Source organism: Salvelinus alpinus, chromosome 2 (genome assembly GCF_045679555.1).
Source record: "Salvelinus alpinus chromosome 2, SLU_Salpinus.1, whole genome shotgun sequence".
NCBI classification, from domain to species: Eukaryota; Metazoa; Chordata; class Actinopteri; order Salmoniformes; family Salmonidae; genus Salvelinus; species Salvelinus alpinus.
This window is the reverse complement of record NC_092087.1, coordinates 83,262,627-83,282,626: the sequence shown is the minus strand read 5'-3', so window position 1 is coordinate 83,282,626 and position 20,000 is coordinate 83,262,627. Positions and strand designations below refer to the sequence as shown.

The window sequence follows — 20,000 nt, the reverse complement described above, 5'->3', positions numbered from 1 at the left end:
TGAACGTCTATTTTTGATGCATTAATTTCACATGGTTATGGGGTTAATTCTGCAGGGTTGAAACAGAAACAACTCCAAGCTTAATTAACAGTTTATGTGTTATTTCTTAGTGGTTAAGGTTAGGGCGATGGTTTAGGGCTTACAGAAAAATTATGAAAAACATTGCTCTATTACCATCAGGTATGGCCCCCTCCTCCTCTCCCACCCCCCCATCCGTCTCTCCTTCAGCTCTACAGTCACCTCCCTGTCCCTCCCCTAAGCTTGACTTACAGTACAGGTCAAAAGTTTGGACACACCCACACCTTCAAGGGTTTTTCTTAATTTTTACTATTTTCAACAAAACTATGAAATAACACATATGGAATCATGTAGTAACCAAAAAAGTGTTAAACAAATCAAAATATTTATTTTATATTTCTGATTCTTCAAAGTAGCCATATGCTGAGCACTTGTTGGCTGCTTTTCCTTCACTCTGAGGTCCAACTCATCCAAAAGTATCTAAATTGGGTTGAGGTCAGGGGACTGTGGAGGCCAGGTCATCTGATGCAGCACTCCATCACTCTCCTTCTTGGTCAAATAGCCTTTACACAGCCCGGAGGTGTGTTGGGTCATTGTCCTGTTGAAAAACAAATGATAGTCCCACTAAGTGCAAACCAAATGGTATGGCGTATCACTGCAGAATGCTGTGGTAGCCATGCTGGTTAATGTTGCCTTGAATTCTAAATAAATCACAGACAGTGTCACCAGCAAAGCACCCCAAGACCATCACACCTCCTCCTCCATGCTTCACGGTGGGAACCACACATGCAGAGATCATCCGTTCACTCAGCATCTTACAAAGACACGGCGGTTGGAACCAAAAATCTCCAATTTGGACATATTTCCACCGGTCTAATGTTCATTGATCGTGTTTCTTTGCCAAAGCAAGCCTCTTCTTCTTATTGGTGTCCTTTCATACTGGTTTCTTTGCAGCAATTCGACCATGAAGACTTGATTCACCCAGTCTCCGCTAAACAGTTAATGTTGAGATGAGTCTGTTACTTGAACTCTGTGAAGCATTTATTTGTGCTGCAATTTATGGGGCTAATAACTGTAATGAACTTATCCTCTGCAGCAGAGGGAACTCTGGGTCTTCCATTCCTGTGGCGGTCCTCATGAGAGCCAGTTTCATCATAGAGCTTGCTGGTTTTTGCGACTGCACTTGAAGAAACTTTCAAAGTTCTTGAATTTTTCCGCATTGACTGACCTTCGTGTCTTAAAGTAATGATGGACTGCCGTTTCTCTTTGATTATTTGAACTGTTCTTGCCATAATATGGACTTGGTCTTTTACCAAATAGGGCTATCTTCTGTATACCACCCCTACCTTGTAACAACACAACTGATTGGCTCAAACGCATTAAGGAGGAACGAAATTACACAAATTAACTTTTAACAAGGCACCCCTGTTAACTGAAATGCATTCCAGGTGACTACCTCATGACGCTGGTGGAGAAAATGCCAAGCGTGTGCAAAGCTGTCATCAAGGCAAAGGGTGGCTACTTTCAATATCTCAAATATTAAATATATGTTGATAAGTTTAATTAGTTTTTTGGTTACTACATGACTCCATATGTGTTATTTCATAGGTTTGATGTCTTCACTATTATTCTACAATTTAGAAAATAGTAAAAATAAAGAAAAACACGGTATTATTCTCATGTTCTCTCTTCTCTCCTCTCCACTTCTCCATCCCTCTTCCTCTCCATCCCTCTCTTCTCTTCTCCATCTCTCTCTCCTCATCTCCATCCCTCTCTCCTCCTCTCAATTCCTCTCTCCTCATCTCCATCCCTGTCCCCTTCTTTCCATCCCTCTCTCCTCCTCTCCGTCCCTCTCTCCTCCTCTCCATCTCTCCTCCTCTCCATCCCTCGCCATTCCTCTCTCCTCCTCTCCATCTCTCTCTCCTCATCTCCATCCCTCGCCATTCCTCTCTCCTCCTCTCCATCTCTCTCTCCTCCTCTCCATCCCTCTCTCTTCCTCTCCACCCCTCTCTCCTCCTCTCCATTCATCTCTCCTCTCATCCCTCTCCATCCCTCTCTATCTCTCTCTCCTCCTCTCCATTCCTCTCTCCTCCTCTCCATCTCTCTCTCCTCCTCTCCATTCCTTTCTCCTCCTCTCCATCCCTCTCTCATCCTCTCCATCTCTCTCCTCCTCTCCATCTCTCTCTCCTCCTCTCATCCCTCTCCATTCCTCTCTCCTCCTCTCCATCTCTCTCACTTCCTCTCTCCTCTCCATCCCTCTCTCCTCTTCTCCATCTCTCTCTCCTCCTCTCCATCCCTCTCTCCTCCTCTCCATCCCTCTCTCCTCCTCTCCATCCCTCTCATTCCTCTCTCCTACTCTCCATTCTTCTCTCCTCCTCTCCATCCCTCTCTCCTACTCTCCATTCTTCTCTCCTCCTCTCCATCCCTCTCTCCTCCTCTCCAACCCACTCTCCTCTCATTCATCTCCTCTCTCATTCCTCTCTTCTCATCTCATTCCTCTCTCCTCCTCTCCTTTCTTCTCTCCTCCTCTCATCCCTCTCTCCTCTCATTCATCTCTCCTCCTCTCCACCCCTCTCTCGTCCTCTCCATCTCTCTCTCCTCAGTTCTAAGGACATCTCCCTGCCTCGCCCCTACTACATGGCAGACGAGGATGATGAGCGACCCTTCATCTGCTCTCTTGCCCAGGACAACGGCATCATGGCGTGCACCGACGTCCCGGCCCGCCGAGAACTAGGACGCACCTGCTGCCTGGACAAGGACGATGTGACACACAGACAGGGTTTGGGGCTGAGTCCTGAACCCCTGGTTAACGGGTCAGTGAGCGGGCCTGGACTGTGTGTCAACTGGAACCAGTATTACACACGCTGTCACACGGGCCACAGCAACCCACATAAAGGAGCCATCAACTTCGACAATATCGCCTACGCTTGGATCGTCATCTTTCAGGTAGGGCTTTGATTGGGTGGATTGGACTTTCTTTCTTCTCTCCGTTTGTATTGGTTGAGCCTTGTGAGCTGGTGTGGCTAGATATGCACCACAACGTGTCTCTCTCTACACCTACCTAGCTTGCTTTCTCTGTCTCTCTTTTTCTATTGATCAACAAATCAAATCAAATCACATTTTATTTGTCACATGTGCTGAACACAACAGGTTCAGACCTTACAGTGAAATGCTTACTTAAAAGCCCCTAACCAACAATGCAGTTCCAAAATGTTGTAAAGAAAATATTTAATAAAAAGTAACAAAATAAAATAACAATAACAAGGCTATATACATGGGGTACCGGAACCAAGTCAATGTGTGGGGCTACAGGTTAGTCAATGTAGGTCGGGGAAAGGGGACTAAAATGTCTTTGCACTGTCCAGGGAGCTGTATTGGTTAAAGTAGAGTCCAGATCAAATCCCTGTACTGGAGGGCTGCAGTGTGCAAGCTTTTGTTCCCGCCCAGCACCGACGTGCATGATTTCACTTTTATTTAGATCATAGTTAGTCTTATCAGGTGTGTTAGTGCACGTTGGCACTGGGCTGGTACAAACGCCTGCACAACGTGCCAGTCCTCTTAGACTAGAGTTGTCCCACCCCTGAAATATAGGTCAGGAGTATGTCGAGATAGAGTAGAGCTAACCATAGTGATTAAGTCATGACAAGATAGAGTAGAGCTAACCATAGTGATTAAGTCATGTCGAGATAGAGTAGAGCTAACCATAGTGATTAAGTCATGACAAGATAGAGTAGAGCTAACCATAGTGATTAAGTCATGACAAGATAGAGTAGAGCTAACCATAGTGATTAAGTCATGACAAGATAGAGTAGATGTTACCATAATGATTAAGTCATGACAAGATAGAGTAGAGCTAACCATAGTGATTAAGTCATGACAAGATAGAGTAGATGTTACCATAATGATTAAGTCATGACAAGATAGAGTAGAGCTAACCATAGTGATTAAGTCATGACAAGATAGAGTAGAGTTAACCATAGTGATTAAGTCATGACAAGATAGAGTAGAGGTTACCATAGTGATTAAGTCATGACAAGATAGAGTAGAGCTAACCATAGTGATTAAGTCATGACAAGATAGAGTAGAGGTTACCATAGTGATTAAGTCATGACAAGATAGAGTAGAGGTTCCATAGTGATTAAGTCATGACAAGATAGAGTAGAGCTAACCATAGTGATTAAGTCATGACAAGATAGAGTAGAGGTTCCATAGTGATTAAGTCATGACAAGATAGAGTAGAGGTTACCATAGTGATTAAGTCATGACAAGATAGAGTAGAAGTTCCATAGTGATTAAGTCATGACAAGATAGAGTAGAGGTTACCATAGTGATTAAGTCATGACAAGATAGAGTAGAGCTAACCATAGTGATTAAGTCATGACACGATAGAGTAGAGCTAACCATAGTGATTAAGTCATGACAAGATAGAGTAGAGCTAACCATAGTGATTAAGTCATGACAAGATAGAGTAGAGCTAACCATAGTGATTAAGTCATGACAAGATAGAGTAGAGGTTACCATAGTGATTAAGTCATGACAAGATAGAGTAGAGGTTGCCATAGTGATTAGGTCATGACAAGATAGAGTAGAGGTTACCATAGTGATTAGATCATGACAAGATAGAGTAGAGGTTACCATAGCGATTAAGTCATGACAAGATAGAGTTGGAGGTTACCATAGTGATTAAGTCATGACAAGATAGAGTAGAGGTTACCATAGCGATTAAGTCATGACAAGATAGAGTTGGAGGTTACCATAGTGATTAAGTCATGACAAGATAGAGTAGAGGTTGCCATAGTGATTAGGTCATGACAAGATAGAGTAGAGGTTACCATAGTGATTAGGTCATGACAAGATAGAGTAGAGGTTACCATAGTGATTAAGTCATGACAAGATAGAGTAGAGCTAACCATAGTGATTAAGTCATGACAAGATAGAGTAGAGGTTACCATAGTGATTAAGTCATGACAAGATTGAGTAGAGGTTACCATAGTGATTAGGTCATGACAAGATATCTACTTGCTGTAATGAATTGAATAATGTATGCTGGTCTGGAACAGCAGCCTGCCCGCCTCGTAGTCCTCCAGCAGTAGTGAAGTGTCTGACAGTAGTGATTAGGTGATGGTGAGATATACACTCTGTAATTGGCTTGCTATCTGATTATCTGATTACATTACAGAGAGACAGAGAGCTCTCCTCTATGTGACTTTTAGTGGGGAAATGAATCAGGAAGTGGATGTTATCAGACGATGTTCTCTAGTCTAGGTCAACAGGAGGGTGACTGATCTGGCTGATCTGTAGAAGGACAAACTGAGATTCGTCATGGTGAAATGTCTGAATTCTTGGTAACAATGGAAATGTCAAAGCCTATTGTCCTTGACTTAGAGACCTGTTTTGTGTGTGTGTGTGTGTGTGTGTGTGTGTGTGTGTGTGTGTGTGTGTGTGTGTGTGTGTGTGTGTGTGTGTGTGTGTGTGTGTGTGTGTGTGTGTGTGTGTGTGTGTGTGTGTGTGTGTGTGTGTGTGTGTGTGTGTGTGTGTGTGTGTGTGTGTGTGCGTGTGTGTGTGTGTTCCTCTCCAGGTGATCACCCTGGAAGGCTGGGTAGAGATCATGTACTATGTAATGGATGCTCACTCCTTCTACAACTTCATCTACTTTATACTGCTCATCATCGTAAGTACACTACACACACACAGGCATGCTCCCAGACACACACAGAGACACACACCCAAACACACACACACACACACACAGACACACAGGCACACACCCAAACACACACACAGGCACACACCCAAACACACACACACACACGCAGACACACACCCAAACACACACACACAGGCACAGATGTATACACACACATTTCCGTCTACCTCATTTACAAATCGGCCCCAGGACAATGTCAAACTCTATCAACAAATTACCTGAAGGTTTTATTATTTCCTCTCTGTCTCTGTCTCTCTGTCTCTTTCCCTTTCTCTCTCTCTCTCCCTTTCTCTCTCTCTCTCTCTTTCTCTCTTTTTCTCTCTCTCGTTCCATATCAGAGATGATATCGGCACGGTAATAGAAAGGGATTATTATTGGATGCTCAGACCACCTGGGGATTAGGCTCGCATCCAGTCACACACACACACACACACACACACACACACACACACACACACACACACACACACACACACACACACACACACACACACTGCCTGTCTGGTGTGGTGTCACGGTTGGAGAATGAAAGAGGGGGTGATTCATCTGTAGATTTGGGTCAGTCACACACACACACACACACACACACACACACACACACACACACACACACACACACACACACACACGTTCCACTGGACCTCTATATTGGTTTACCTTTTGTCCCCTGGCCACCCGTTGGCTCCAAGCTACAAACACCCATCACTCTCTCTCTCTCTCTCTCTCTCTTCAACAGAACTGTTGCCAACATTAAAAAAAGGTTTTCATTCAAAACTGTATTTAAAAAATAGTATTTGTTTCATTTCATCCTTCCACCCGACGATATACAGTGGGGCAAAAAAGTATTTAGTCAGCCACCAATTGTGCAAGTTCTCCCACTTAAAAAGATGAGAGAGGCCTGTCATTTTCATCATAGGTACGCTTCAACTATGACAGACAAAATTAGAAAAAAAATCCTGAAAATCACATTGTAGGATTTTTTATGAATTTATTTGCAAATTATGGTGGAAAATAAGTATTTGGTCACCTACAAACAAGCAAGATTTCTGGCTCTCACAGACCTGTTACTTCTTCTTTAAGAGGCTCCTCTGTCCTCCACTCGTTACCTGTATTAATGGCACCTGTTTGAACTTGTTATCAGTATAAAAGACACCTGTCCACAACTTCAAACAGTCACCCTCCAAACTCCACTATGGCCAAGACCAAAGAGCTGTCAAAGGACACCAGAAACAAAATTGTAGACCTGCACCAGGCTGGGAAGACTGAATCTGCAATAGGTAAGCAGCTTGGTTTGAAGAAATCAACTGTGGGAGCAATTATTAGGAAATGGAAGACATACAAGACCACTGATAATCTCCCTCGATCTGGGGCTCCACGCAACATCTCACCCCGTGGGGTCAAAATGATCACAAGAACGGTGAGCAAAAATCCCAGAACCACACGTGGGGGACCTAGTGAATGACCTGCAGAGAGCTGGGACCAAAGTAACAAAGCCTACCATCAGTAACACACTACGCCGCCAGGGACTCAAATCCTGCAGTGCCAGACGTGTCCCCCTGCTTAAGCCAGTACATGTCCAGGCCCGTCTGAAGTTTTCTAGAGAGCATTTGGATGATCCAGAAGAAGATTGGGAGAATGTCATATGGTCAGATGAAACCAAAATATAACTTTTTGGTAAAAACTCAACTCGTCGTGTTTGGAGGACAAAGAATGCTGAGTTGCATCCAAAGAACACCATACCTACTGTGAAGCATGGGGGTGGAAACATCATGCTTTGGGGCTGTTTTTCTGCAAAGGGACCAGGACGACTGATCCGTGTAAAGGACAGAATGAATGGGGCCATGTATCGTGAGATTTTGAGTGAAAACCTCCTTCCATCAGCAAGGGCATTGAAGATGAAACGTGTCTGGGTCTTTCAGCATGACAATGATCCCAAACACACCGCCCGGGCAACGGAGGAGTGGCTTCGTAAGAAGCATTTCAAGGTCCTGGAGTGGCCTAGCCAGTCTCCAGATCTCAACCCCATAGAAAATCTTTGGAGGGAGTTGAAAGTCCGTGTTGCCCAGCAACAGCCCCAAAAACATCACTGCTCTAGAGGAGATCTGCATGAAGGAATGGGCCAAAATACCAGCAACAGTGTGTGAAAACCTTGTGAAGACTTACAGAAAACGTTTGACCTCTGTCATTGCCAACAAAGGGTATATAACAAAGTATTGAGATAAACTTTTGTTATTGACCAAATACTTATTTTCCACCATAATTTGCAAATAAATTCATAAAAAATCATAGAATGTGATTTTCTGGATTTTTCCCCCTAATTTTGTCTGTCATAGTTGAAGTGTACCTATGATGAAATTACAGGCCTCTCTCATCTTTTTAAGTGGGAGAACTTGCACAATTGGTGGCTGACTAAATACTTTTTTGCACCACCGTAGTTCTGGCTAAAGCTAGTTGTTAGTTATTAGGTTCTGAAGTTGCTAAACAGGCTAGTCCTTTATTATTTTACGATGTTTTGACCCAGTCGTTCATTCTAGTCATTCCACGTTGCTACGCTAAACACATTTCTGGCATGGAGCTAGCGAGCTAGCAGAGGTTCAATGATAACGAGAGACAAGAACATCAACACATATTTATTTAATAAATTATTTATAAATATGCAAAAAGAACATCAATAAATATTGATTTAATAAATCATGTATAATTAGGCAAAAACCAGCTGATGGTCAAGTCAATAATATAGTTATGGAGGATAGCTAGGCTAACGTTACTTCTCCAAGTCAATAATATAGTTATGGAGGATAGCTAGGCTAACGTTACTTCTCCAAGTCAATAATATAGTTATGGAGGATAGCTAGGCTAACGTTACTTCTCCAAGTCAATAATATAGTTATGGAGGATAGCTAGACTAATGTTACTTCTCCAAGTCAATAATATAGTTATGGAGGATAGCTAGGCTAATGTTACTTCTCCAAGTCAATAATATAGTTATGGAGGATAGCTAGGCTAATGTTACTTCTCCAAGTCAATAATATAGTTATGGAGGATAGCTAGGCTAATGTTACTTCTCCAAGTCAATCATATAGTTATGGAGGATAGCTAGGCTAATGTTACATCTCCAAGTCAATCATATAGTTATGGAGGATAGCTGGGCTAATGTTACTTCTCCAAGTCAATAATATAGTTATGGAGGATAGCTAGGCTAATGTTACTTCTCCAAGTCAATAATATAGTTATGGAGGATAGCTAGGCTAATGTTACTTCTCCAAGTCAATCATATAGTTATGGAGGATAGCTAGGCTAATGTTACATCTCCAAGTCAATCATATAGTTATGGAGGATAGCTGGGCTAATGTTACTTCTCCAAGTCAATAATATAGTTATGGAGGATAGCTAGGCTAATGTTACTTCTCCAAGTCAATAATATAGTTATGGAGGAGAGCTAGGCTAACGTTACTTCTCCAAGTCAATAATATAGTTATGGAGGATAGCTAGGCTAACGTTACTTCTCCAAGTCAATCATATAGTTATGGAGGATAGCTAGGCTAACGTTACTTCTCCAAGTCAATCATATAGTTATGGAGGATAGCTAGGCTAACATTACCTCTCCAAGTCAATCATATAGTTATGGAGGATAGCTAGGCTAATGTTACTTCTCCAAGTCAATCATATAGTTATGGAGGATAGCTAGGCTAACGTTACTTCTCCAAGTCAATCAAATAGTTATGGAGGATAGCTAGGCTAACGTTACTTCTCCAAGTCAATAATATAGTTATGGAGGATAGCTAGGCTAACGTTCCTTCTCCAAGTCAATAATATAGTTATGGAGGATAGCTAGGCTAATGTTACTTCTCCAAGTCAATCATATAGTTATGTAGGATAGCTAGGCTAACGTTACTTCTCCAAGTCAATAATTTAGTTATGGAGGATAGCTAGGCTAACGTTACTTCTCCAAGTCAATAATTTAGTTATGGAGGATAGCTAGGCTAACGGTACTTCTCCAAGTCAATACTATAGTTATGGAGGATAGCTAGGCTAACGTTACTTCTCCAAGTCAATAATTTAGTTATGGAGGATAGCTAGGCTAATGTTACTTCTCCAAGTCAATAATATAGTTATGGAGGATAGCTAGGCTAATGTTACTTCTCCAAGTCAATAATATAGTTATGGAGGATAGCTAGGCTAACGTTACTTCTCCAAGTCAATAATATAGTTATGGAGGATAGCTAGGCTAATGTTACTTCTCCAAGTCAATAATATAGTTATGGAGGATAGCTAGGCTAACGTTACTTCTCCAAGTCAATAATATAGTTATGGAGGATAGCTAGGCTAATGTTACTTCTCCAAGTCAATAATATAGTTATGGAGGATAGCTAGGCTAACGTTACTTCTCCTTTGCTAGCTAGCTAGCCAACCAAAGGCAAGTTAACACACAATCACATCAAGCAGCTGAAATTACAGCAAACTATGGAATTTGTGTTTGTTTTACCTTTGTTTCTATTGCCAATTCTGTGAATACATCCATTATAATGATGCTGATACATGAATTGGCCTGGATCAGAGAAGCTGTCAGTCTCGTCATGTCACAGTGGAGAAGAATAACACTGCAACATGTTGCCCAGGTCTGATAGGCAGCTGTACTGTACCAAACCAAATGCTTGGCTAGTAGCATGGGGAAATATTGTCTTGACACTTTTTTCCCCGGGGGAGATTAAGTTTACAAATTGACTGGCTAGGCTGTGGGACAGTAAATGCACATTTATACATTTATTGGAACTGTTAACAAGCATCTCCCGGAGAATGAGGGATTGTGGTGCTATAACTCCCTGCTACCAACCAATCAGCATCCGGGATCCAAACAACCCATTTTATAATATGGTAATACAGCATTTGCTAACCCTTCATTCACTTCACTCAACAGTCTTCAGTACAGTAAAGTAGAATTTCGGGATTACTTTCTAGCATCCGACATGTATACACGGAGCATACAAAACATTATGAACACCTGCTCTTTCCATGACATAGACTGACCAGGTGAATCCAGGTGAAAGCTTATTGATGTCACTTGTTAAATCCACTTCAATCAGTGTAGATGAAGGGGAGGAGACAGGTTAAAGAAGGATTTTTAAGCCATGAGACAACTGAGACCAGGATTGTGTATGTGTGCCATTCAGAGGGTGAATGAGCAAGACAAAACAATGTAAGTGTCTTTGAACGGTGTATAGTAGGTGTCAGGCGCACCGGTTTGAGTCAAGAACTGCTACACTGCTGGGTTTTTCACTCTCAACAGTTTACATATAAATGGAGGCGTTTTACACATCTCCTTTAAACAACATAAGTACAGCCTGTATGCTCAGCAGATGCTTTTGTCCTATAGGCATCCAATACCTTTCACACTGTTACCCAACACGGCAGGCTTTTCATAGCTTATTACGCAACAAGATGCACTCTCTTTCACACAAAGAAAGGCGTTCAATACATATCGAGTACAAGTAGTTGGAATGATGCTTTCAGGGAGGTGAATGACACACATCCTGTACATTTCCTACAGCCTCTTCACAACATGTCTCAGTCGCAGAGTTATTACAAGCAGACGCCCTTATTTTCACACTAATCTGTTGCGCAACACGTCTCCGTCTCAATAGGTTATTATGCTGAGGAGATGAGATGCTCTCGTTTTCACACTGAGACAGACAAGTACCCTTCCGTTAAGGCTTTGTCTCCACTCCTACACTCTAATGGAGAGAGGAGGGAAATCACATGAGACAGACTGCAGGAAAAGGTAGAGAGTGAAGGAGGGGGGCAAAGAGAGGGAAAGAGAGAGGGAGGGGAACAAATCAGAGGAGATAGACAGCCAGACGGGGGGGGGGGGGGGGGGGGGGTGGTACAATCACTGAAAGGAACAATCATCAACATACTGTCAAGTATCTGTACTATATAATCACTGACGATCGCTACGGTGTGAAGTGGAAGCACAACAAGTGGATCAGGACAATCATATGGCTGTGAAAATCAGAAACACACACACACAGTAGGTCTATACAGTACACATCCACCAACATACACACACAGTCGTACCCAAGGCTTACAGAGCTATTTCTGTGAAGTACCCATGTACTGTGTTTACAATACACACAGCCTCCACTTACACACATACTCTCCACTCCTGTTGTCACCGAAGCTTCTGTATAGATATTTGATCATCTGTCATCCCCTCTCTCTCTGATCGTTGTGGGGTCCCCTACTTTCATTTCAGTCCTGAGCATACAGAATTGGCATGGAAACGAACTATTTGAATCCACGGCCCCAGAAAGCTCTGGTTTAGATCAATTGCAACCGTAGAGAGACCAGAGAGGGACGGAGAAAGAGAGAGAGAATGTAAGAAATCTAAAGAGAGGGAGTTGGTGAAGGAAAGAGGGATAGAGAGAGAGAGAAGAAGCAGAGAGAAAGAGAGCGTGAGAAGAGGCGGAGAGAGAAAGCAGAGTATGAGAGCGATACGAGTGTGAGTGCTTGAACAAGGATCGGTCCAGAGAGCTAAACCAATCATGAAAGGAGAAACAGAGAGGAGAAAATCCTATGGCTTCCCTCCTTAGATCAATACTGATTTAAACCCTGATAACCTCCTAGTCCTATCTGATCCTCCTCTCTTTCTTTCTCTCTCTCTCTCTCTCTCTCTCTCTCTCTCTCTCTCTCTCTCTCTCTCTCTCTCTCTCTCTCTTTCTCTCTCTCTCTCTCTCTCTCTCTCTCTCTCTCTCTCTCTCTCTCTCTCTCTCTCTCTCTCTCTCTCTCTCTTGCTCTGCCTCTCTTTCTCTCTTCTCGCTACTTCTCTCTCTCTGTCTAAGTGCTTTTTCTGTCTCTGTCCTCTCTATGTTCTCTCCCTCTCTCTTTCTCTTCTCTCTACTGTATTTGTTCTCTCTCTCTCTCTCTCTCTCTCTCTTGCTCTCTCTCTCTCTCTCTCTCTCTCTCTCTCTCTCTCTCTCTCTCTCTCTCTCTCTCTCTCTTTCTCTCTTCTCGCTACTTCTCTCTCTCTCTCTGTCTAAGTGCTTTTTCTGTCTCTGTCCTCTCTCTATGTTGTCTCCCTCTCTCTTTCTCTTCTCTCTACTGTATTTGTTCTCTCTCTCTCTCTCTCTCTCTCTCTCTCTCTCTCTCTCTCTCTCTCTCTCTCTCTCTCTCTCTCTCTCTCTCTCTCTCTCTCTCTCTCTCTCTCTCTTTCTCTCTCTCTCTCTCTCACTCTATGTTCTCCCCCTCTCTCTCTCTCTTCTCTCTGCCCCCTCTCTCTCTCTATGTTCTCTCTGAGCTTTTCCTTCGCTCTCACTATGTCATTTCTCCTTCTCAATTCAATTCAATTCAATTGATTTTATTGACATGGCAAGTTCATTATTACTCACATTGTCAAAGTATACATATAGAAAAATTAAAAATATATATTTATATATATAAAATATATATTTATATATAAATACATGGTGGGACCAACAACAATAATAATTGTAGTAGTGGACATGGAATTACCATTAACAACAACTACAACCACAATATTAATCAGAACAACAATACATTAAAGCAATGGTAGTAGACCAGTGTCAACATGACTGAGAAGACACATGACATGGTATGAAAGACAAAACAAAACAAGATGGGAAATAATATTGACATAACATTGCACTTAGATTTTCTGTGGTCTCTTTCCAATAGGTGATATATATTTTTCTTTTTGTTTTGTGATGATTTGGTTGGGCCAGATTTTCTGAGGGCTGTCCCGAGGCTCTATGGGGTTGGTTTGGGTTTGTAAACTGAGCCTCAGAACCAGCTGGCTGAGGGGACTCTTCTCTGGTTTCATCTCTTGACATTGTAGAGCTGTGTGATGGAATGTTTTGGGGTCGCTTGTTTTTAGATGGTTGTAAAATTTGATGGCTCTTTTTTCTATTCGAATGAGGAGGGGGTATTGGCCCAATTCTGCTCTACATGCATTATTTGGAGTTTTTTTTTGCACTTGCAGTACAGTCTTGCAAAACTCTGCATGCAATATTTCAATTGGATGTTTGTCCCATTTGGTGAATTCATTATTAGAGAGTGGACCCCATACTTCGCTGCCATATAGAGCAATTGGTTCTATAACCGATTGGAACATTTTGAGCCAGATTCTAATTGGAATTTCGATTTTGATGTTCCTTTTAATGGCATAAAATGTTCTTCTTGCTTTGTCTCTCAGCTCATTCACAGCCATGTGAAAGCTACCTGTGTTGCTGATATTTAGTCCTAGATATGTGTAGTTTTTGGTGTGTTCTAATAGAACTGTGTCCAAATAGAATTTATATTTGTCATCCTGATTTCCGGACCTTTTTTGGAATATCATTATATTTGTTTTTTTTAGGTTAACGGTCAGAGCCCAGGTCTGACAGAACCTGTGAAGACGATCTAGGTGCTGCTGTAACCCCTCTTTAGTGGGAGACAGCAGCACCAGGTCATCTGCGTACAGCAGACACTTGATTTCAGTGTTGTGTAGGGTGATACCAGGTGCTGCCGATTCTTCTAATGTTTTTGCCAATTCAATAATGTAGATGTTAAATAGTGTTGGACTTATTGGGCAGCCCTATTTCACTCCCTGTCCCTGAGAGAAGAAATCTGTTTGCTTTTTACCAATTTTAACTGCACATTTGTTTTTAGTGTACACTGATTTAATAAAATCATATGTTTTCCCTCCAATACCACTTTCTATTCGTTTTTTAAAAAGACCTTCGTGCCAAATTGAATCAAATGCTTACTTGAAATCTACAGAACACGAGTAGATTTAGCCTTTGTTTTGGTTGACTTGTTTGTCAATTAGAGTGTGGAGGGTGTAAATGTGGTCTGTTGTATGATCATTTTTTAGAAATCCAATCTGGCTTCTGCTCAGGACGTTGTGTTCGTCAAGGAAATGATGTAGTCTGCTATTTTTGATACTGCAGAGGATTTTCCCCCAAGTTGCTGTTAACGCAAATTCCTCTGTAATTATTTGGGTCAAATGTGTCTCTATTTTATAGATTGGTGTGATCAATCCCTGGTTCCAAATATCGGGGAAAATACCTGCAGTGAGGATAATGTTGAAGAGTTTGAGTTTAGCCAATTTGAATTTGTGGTCTGTATATTTGATCATTTCATTTAAAATACCATCAGCACCACAGGCCTTTTTGGGTTGGAGAGTGCATCGTTTTCCAATAATTCTTCTTCTGTAATTGGGGTATCGACAGGATTCTGATAGTCTTTGACTGCTGATTCAAGGATTTGTAATTTTTCTTGAATATCTTTTTGTTCTGGGCTCTTTGTTATATTGCTGTAGAGGTTTGCAAAGTGATTTCTCCACATATCCCCATTTTGGATAGCCAATTCCTCCTGATGAGGTTTGTTTAATATATTCCAATTCTCCCAGAAGTGGTTTGATTCTATGGATTCCTCAATTCCATCCAGCTGATTTCTAATGTGCTGTTCCTGTTTTGTTCTTACGGTGCGTTTGTATTGCTTCAGTGTTTCCCCGTATTGACGGCGTATCTTTTTGTTGTCTGGTTCTCTGTGTTTTTGATTAGATATATTTCTCGATGACTTTCTTAGATTTTTGCAATCATTATTAAACCATTTTTCATTATCTGTTATTTCTGGTTTGCTCTTATGCTTCTTTAGATTAGCCAAGGAGGCTAATTTGTCAAATATAAAGTTTATGTTCCAAACGGCCAAATTAACACCTTCATTGCTGAAGGAGAATGTTAAGGCTAAAAAGTTGTCCAGGAGAGATTGTATTTTTTGGCTACTAATTGCTTTTTTGGTAGATGTCTGTACTGTTTGCACTCCATCTATAGGCCTGTTTAGTACCATGTAATTTATTGGGCCGTGATGCTTCATGGTTGGGTTCCGCTCTTCTCAGATACACTGTGATTTTACTGTGGTCTGAGAGAGGTGTTAGTGGGCTGACTGTGACGGCTCTGAGAGACTCTGGGTTTAGGTCGGTGAGGAAGTAGTCTACAGTGCTGCTGCCAAGGGATGAGCAGTAGGTGTACCTACCAAAAGAGTCCCCTCTCAGCCTGCCATTGACTATGTACAGACCCAGTGTTCGACAGAGCTTCACGAGCTGTACTCCATTTTTGTTTTTCACTTTGTCATAGTTGTTTCTGTGGGGGTATGTGGGGAGGGAAATGTTGTTGCTTCCTGGTAGGTGTTTGTCCCCATGACTGTTAATAGTGTCTAGTTCCTCTGCTGTTCTAGCATTCAGGTCTCCACAGACCAGTACGTTGCCTTGGGCCTGAAAGTGACTAATTTCCCCCTCTAGAATGGAGAAACTCTCTTCATTGAAGTAGGGTGACTCTGAGGGGGGAATGTATGTGGCACAGAGGACCTTCTCTCTCTCTCTCTCTCTGTCTCTCTCTCTCTCTCTCTCTCTCTCTCTCTCTCTCTCTCTCTCTCTCTCTCTCTCTCTCTCTCTCTCTCTGTCTCTGTCTCTGTCTCTGTCTCTATCGCTCTCTCTCTCTCTCTCTCTCTCTCTCTCTCTCTCTCTCTCTCTCTCTCTCTCTCTGTCTCTGTCTCTGTCTCTGTCTCTCTCTCTCTCTCTCTCTCTCTCTCTCTCTCTCTCTCTCTCTCTCTCTCTCTCTCTCTCTCTCTCTCTCTCTCTCTCTCTCTCTCTCTCTCTTCCAACACTAAATAATGGCAACAGAGCATTTCTCTGTGATGTCTCTTTCGGCTTTCTAAGATTGAAAGGTCATCTTTCTCATCTTTTATTTATCCAGGATGGCAACAGCTTTTTCTCTTTAGTATTCTCTAAGTCTCTTCTCAAACATCTCTGCTCACACTTCTTCTAACACAGCTATCTAACCTATCTAAAACAATCACACGTCCTGTTCCCACTTCTTCTAACACAGCTATCTAACCTATCTAAAACAATCACACGTCCTGTTCCCACTTCTTCTAACACAGCTATCTAACCTATCTAAAACAATCACACGTCCTGTTCCCACTTCTTCTAACACAGCTATCTAACCTATCTAAAACAATCACACGTCCTGTTCCCACTTCTTCTAACACAGCTATTTAACCTATCTAAAACAATCACACGTCCTGTTCCCACTTCTTCTAACACAGCTATTTAACCTATCTAAAACAATCACACGTCCTGTTCCCACTTCTTCTAACACAGCTATTTAACCTATCTAAAACAATCACACGTCCCTTTTCCCCAGTCTATCATGTACACAGACTCCCTGTATAGTTCAGCCTTCATTTGTCTGTTCTTGGTGTTGGAATTCAAACTTTATATGGCTTTCAGATGCCTGGTATAACTTTGTTTTTCAACTTTTCGGTTGTCCACCCCCCCCCAGATAGGTTATTTTGTTATGATCAACCTCTGTTTGTTCACCACCCATTTCAGAGAGAATTAAGCAGTCCTCACCTACTCTAACTCTGTGTTTCATTATGGTTGTCCCGAACTCTGTGTTTATATTTGCTCGCCCAACATATTGGTTATTTCTTCAAGATCAACATCTGTCTGTGGTCACTTACTCCTGCTCTAACTCTGTGTATGTTCATGTTTGTTCATGAAGGAGTCCCTAACTCTGTGTATATTCCTGTTTGCCCAACAGATTGGTTCTTTCTTCATGATCAACCTCTGCCTGGTGGTGATCGCCACCCAGTTCAGTGAGACGAAGCAGCGGGAGCACCAGCTGATGCAGGAGCAGAGAGCCCAGGCCCACTCTTCCTCTACTCTAGCCAGCATGACTGAGCCCTCGGCAGGCTGCTATGAGTCCGTCTTCCAGCTGGTCTGCCACGTCCTCCGCAAGGCCCGCAGGTATGGAGTATGGAGGCCCATTCATGCCAAAATACATTTGAATATTTATATTTCTGTAATTGATTTGATATGATGTAATGTGCTTCTTAACATGAGAATGTCAAGTAGAAATAACTAGAAAATCCCCAAATAAAATTTTAATTTTGAAAATAAAACAAACAAAAATAAAACCATTGAACAACAACAACATTGGCCTCCAGCAGGTGCATTGCTTTTCCCTTTAATGTTTCAATGTTTCAATTTGTTTTGGCATGAATGTGCCTCTATACACAGGAGGTCCATGGCGCTCTGTAACCGACTGTTGGGGAGGCCCAAGGAGGTGAAAGGAGCAGGGAGAAGCCGAGGAGGAGGAGAGAAGACGAACGTGAATGGAGGAGGAGGAGGAGGAGGAGGAGAGAGGAGAGGGCAGCACAGACAGGGTGAGTGGTGAAGAGGGGGAGAGAGAGAGAGATGGAGGGCAGCACAGACAGGGTGAGTGGTGAAGAGGGGGAGAGAGAGAGGGAGAGAGAGAGAGATGGAGGGCAGCACAGACAGGGTGAGTGGTGAAGAGGGGGAGAGAGAGAGGGAGAGAGAGAGAGATGGAGGGCAGCACAGACAGGGTGAGTGGTGAAGAGGGGGAGAGAGAGAGGGAGAGAGAGAGGTATGGAGGGCAGCACAGACAGGGTGAGTGGTGAAGAGGGGGAGAGAGAGAGGGATGGAGGGCAGCACAGACAAGGTGAGTGGTGAAGAGGGGGAGAGAGAGAGGGAGAGAGAGAGAGAGATGGAGGGCAGCACAGACAGGGTGAGTGGTGAAGAGGGGGAGAGAGAGAGGGAGAGAGAGAGAGATGGAGGGGGGTTAGAGTGGGAGTAGGTGATATCGTGGCATCGTTTGGAGGTTTTGACATTCATAGGACACAGACTGGAAACAATAAATGGATTCATTAGAAGATGAATTTGTGGTGTCCATCTAATTTTCTAAGGTTATGACATTCAACACCCGAGTACAGAGAGAGAGAATTGTTGGACGTCAAATTGAAAATAGCTTATTTTTTCTTTCCCTTATTTGATCTCCAATGTTCCCATTTGAACCCTTTCAGCGGTCCACTGTCCCCACCACACCAAGCCCGACCACGCCTCCCCAGGAGACTCCATCGCCCTCACCGTCTCCCCCGCCACCGACGGCTGCCCTCATTGCACCGTCGCCCTGTCAATCAGCGACGGGGCGGGACCTGCCGACAGCCTGGCCAATTTGGAGGTGGAGGAAGGAGCTTTGGAGGAGACGGACGGGGAGGGCAGCAAATGCGATGCCGGGAAGGAGGAAGTGAAAGACGCGGCTCCCGCTAAGGTTTCTGGGGGATGTAGGCGAGGGTGCGGGGAGCTGTGGGAGGAGACGAGGTTGATGTTGTTGGGGATCGTGGAGAGCAAGTACTTCAATAGAGGAATTATGATCGCTATCCTCATCAATACCATCAGTATGGGCATAGAACACCACAACCAGGTATGGATCTCTCTCTCTCTCTCTCTCTCTCTCTCTCTCTCTCTCTCTCTCTCTCTCTCTCTCTCTCTGTCTGTCTGTCTGTCTGTCTGTCTGTCTGTCTGTCTGTCTGTCTGTCTGTCTGTCTGTCTGGCTCGCTCTTCATTCTCTGTCTTTCGTTCTCTCTCTCTCTCTCTCTCTCTCTGTCTGTCTGTCTGGCTCGCTCTTCATTCTCTGTCTTTCGTTCTCTCTCTCTCTCGCTGTCTGTCCATCTTTCTCTATCCATCTCTGTCTGTCTGGCTGGCTCTCTCTTTCATTCTTTCTCTCACTTCTTCATTTCTCTTTGTGGTTCTCTCTATTTCTCTGTGTATTTGTGTCTGCATGTACTGATGTTCACCCCTTTTCTCACCATCTCTTATTTTAGTCTATAAATGTACTATATATACTATACATACATACTCTATGTCAACCCCTCTCTCTTTGCTCCTCTCTCCATATCCAGACTCCACATAGTGACCTTTCTTTGACCCCTCTATGAAAGGGTCACAGTGGAACATATTAGCCTCCCCTTTACAGTACATCCATAATGCAACAATTACGTACACACATCTTTCTCAAGTCTCTCTCTCTCTCTCCCTCATTCCACATCCCTCGTTCTCTCTCTCTCTCTCTCTACCTCCAACTACGTCATCCACCCACTCTGTTCTTCCATCGCGGCAACAAAGACATGTCTCTCGTCTCAGAGAATGCTAAAGATAGAGAGAGAGGATGATGAAGGAGAGAAAGAGTATGATGAAGGAGAGAGAGGGGGTCCTTTGGGAGTAGGACTGTCTATGGTTACACACTCACACGGACACACATGGACACACACACACACACATGGACACACACACACACACACACACACACACACACACACACACACACACACACACACACACACACACACACACACACACACACACACACACACACACACACACACACACACACACACACACACACACACTCCGTCC

General features: G+C 43.0%; 1 protein-coding gene across 2 annotated transcripts in view; it reads left to right on the top strand.

Annotated features, from left to right (window-relative positions):
• Positions 1–20,000, top strand: part of LOC139567965 (voltage-dependent T-type calcium channel subunit alpha-1I) — a 171,715-nt gene that overhangs the window by 60,394 nt on the left and 91,321 nt on the right. For both annotated transcript variants that reach the window (XM_071389610.1, XM_071389609.1), the window contains exons 5-9: positions 2,622–2,964; positions 5,597–5,689; positions 17,326–17,531; positions 17,805–17,950; positions 18,608–19,008. In XM_071389610.1, coding sequence (XP_071245711.1) covers positions 2,622–2,964; positions 5,597–5,689; positions 17,326–17,531; positions 17,805–17,950; positions 18,608–19,008 — 1,189 coding nt within the window. The remainder of the gene's footprint in view (positions 1–2,621; positions 2,965–5,596; positions 5,690–17,325; positions 17,532–17,804; positions 17,951–18,607; positions 19,009–20,000) is intronic.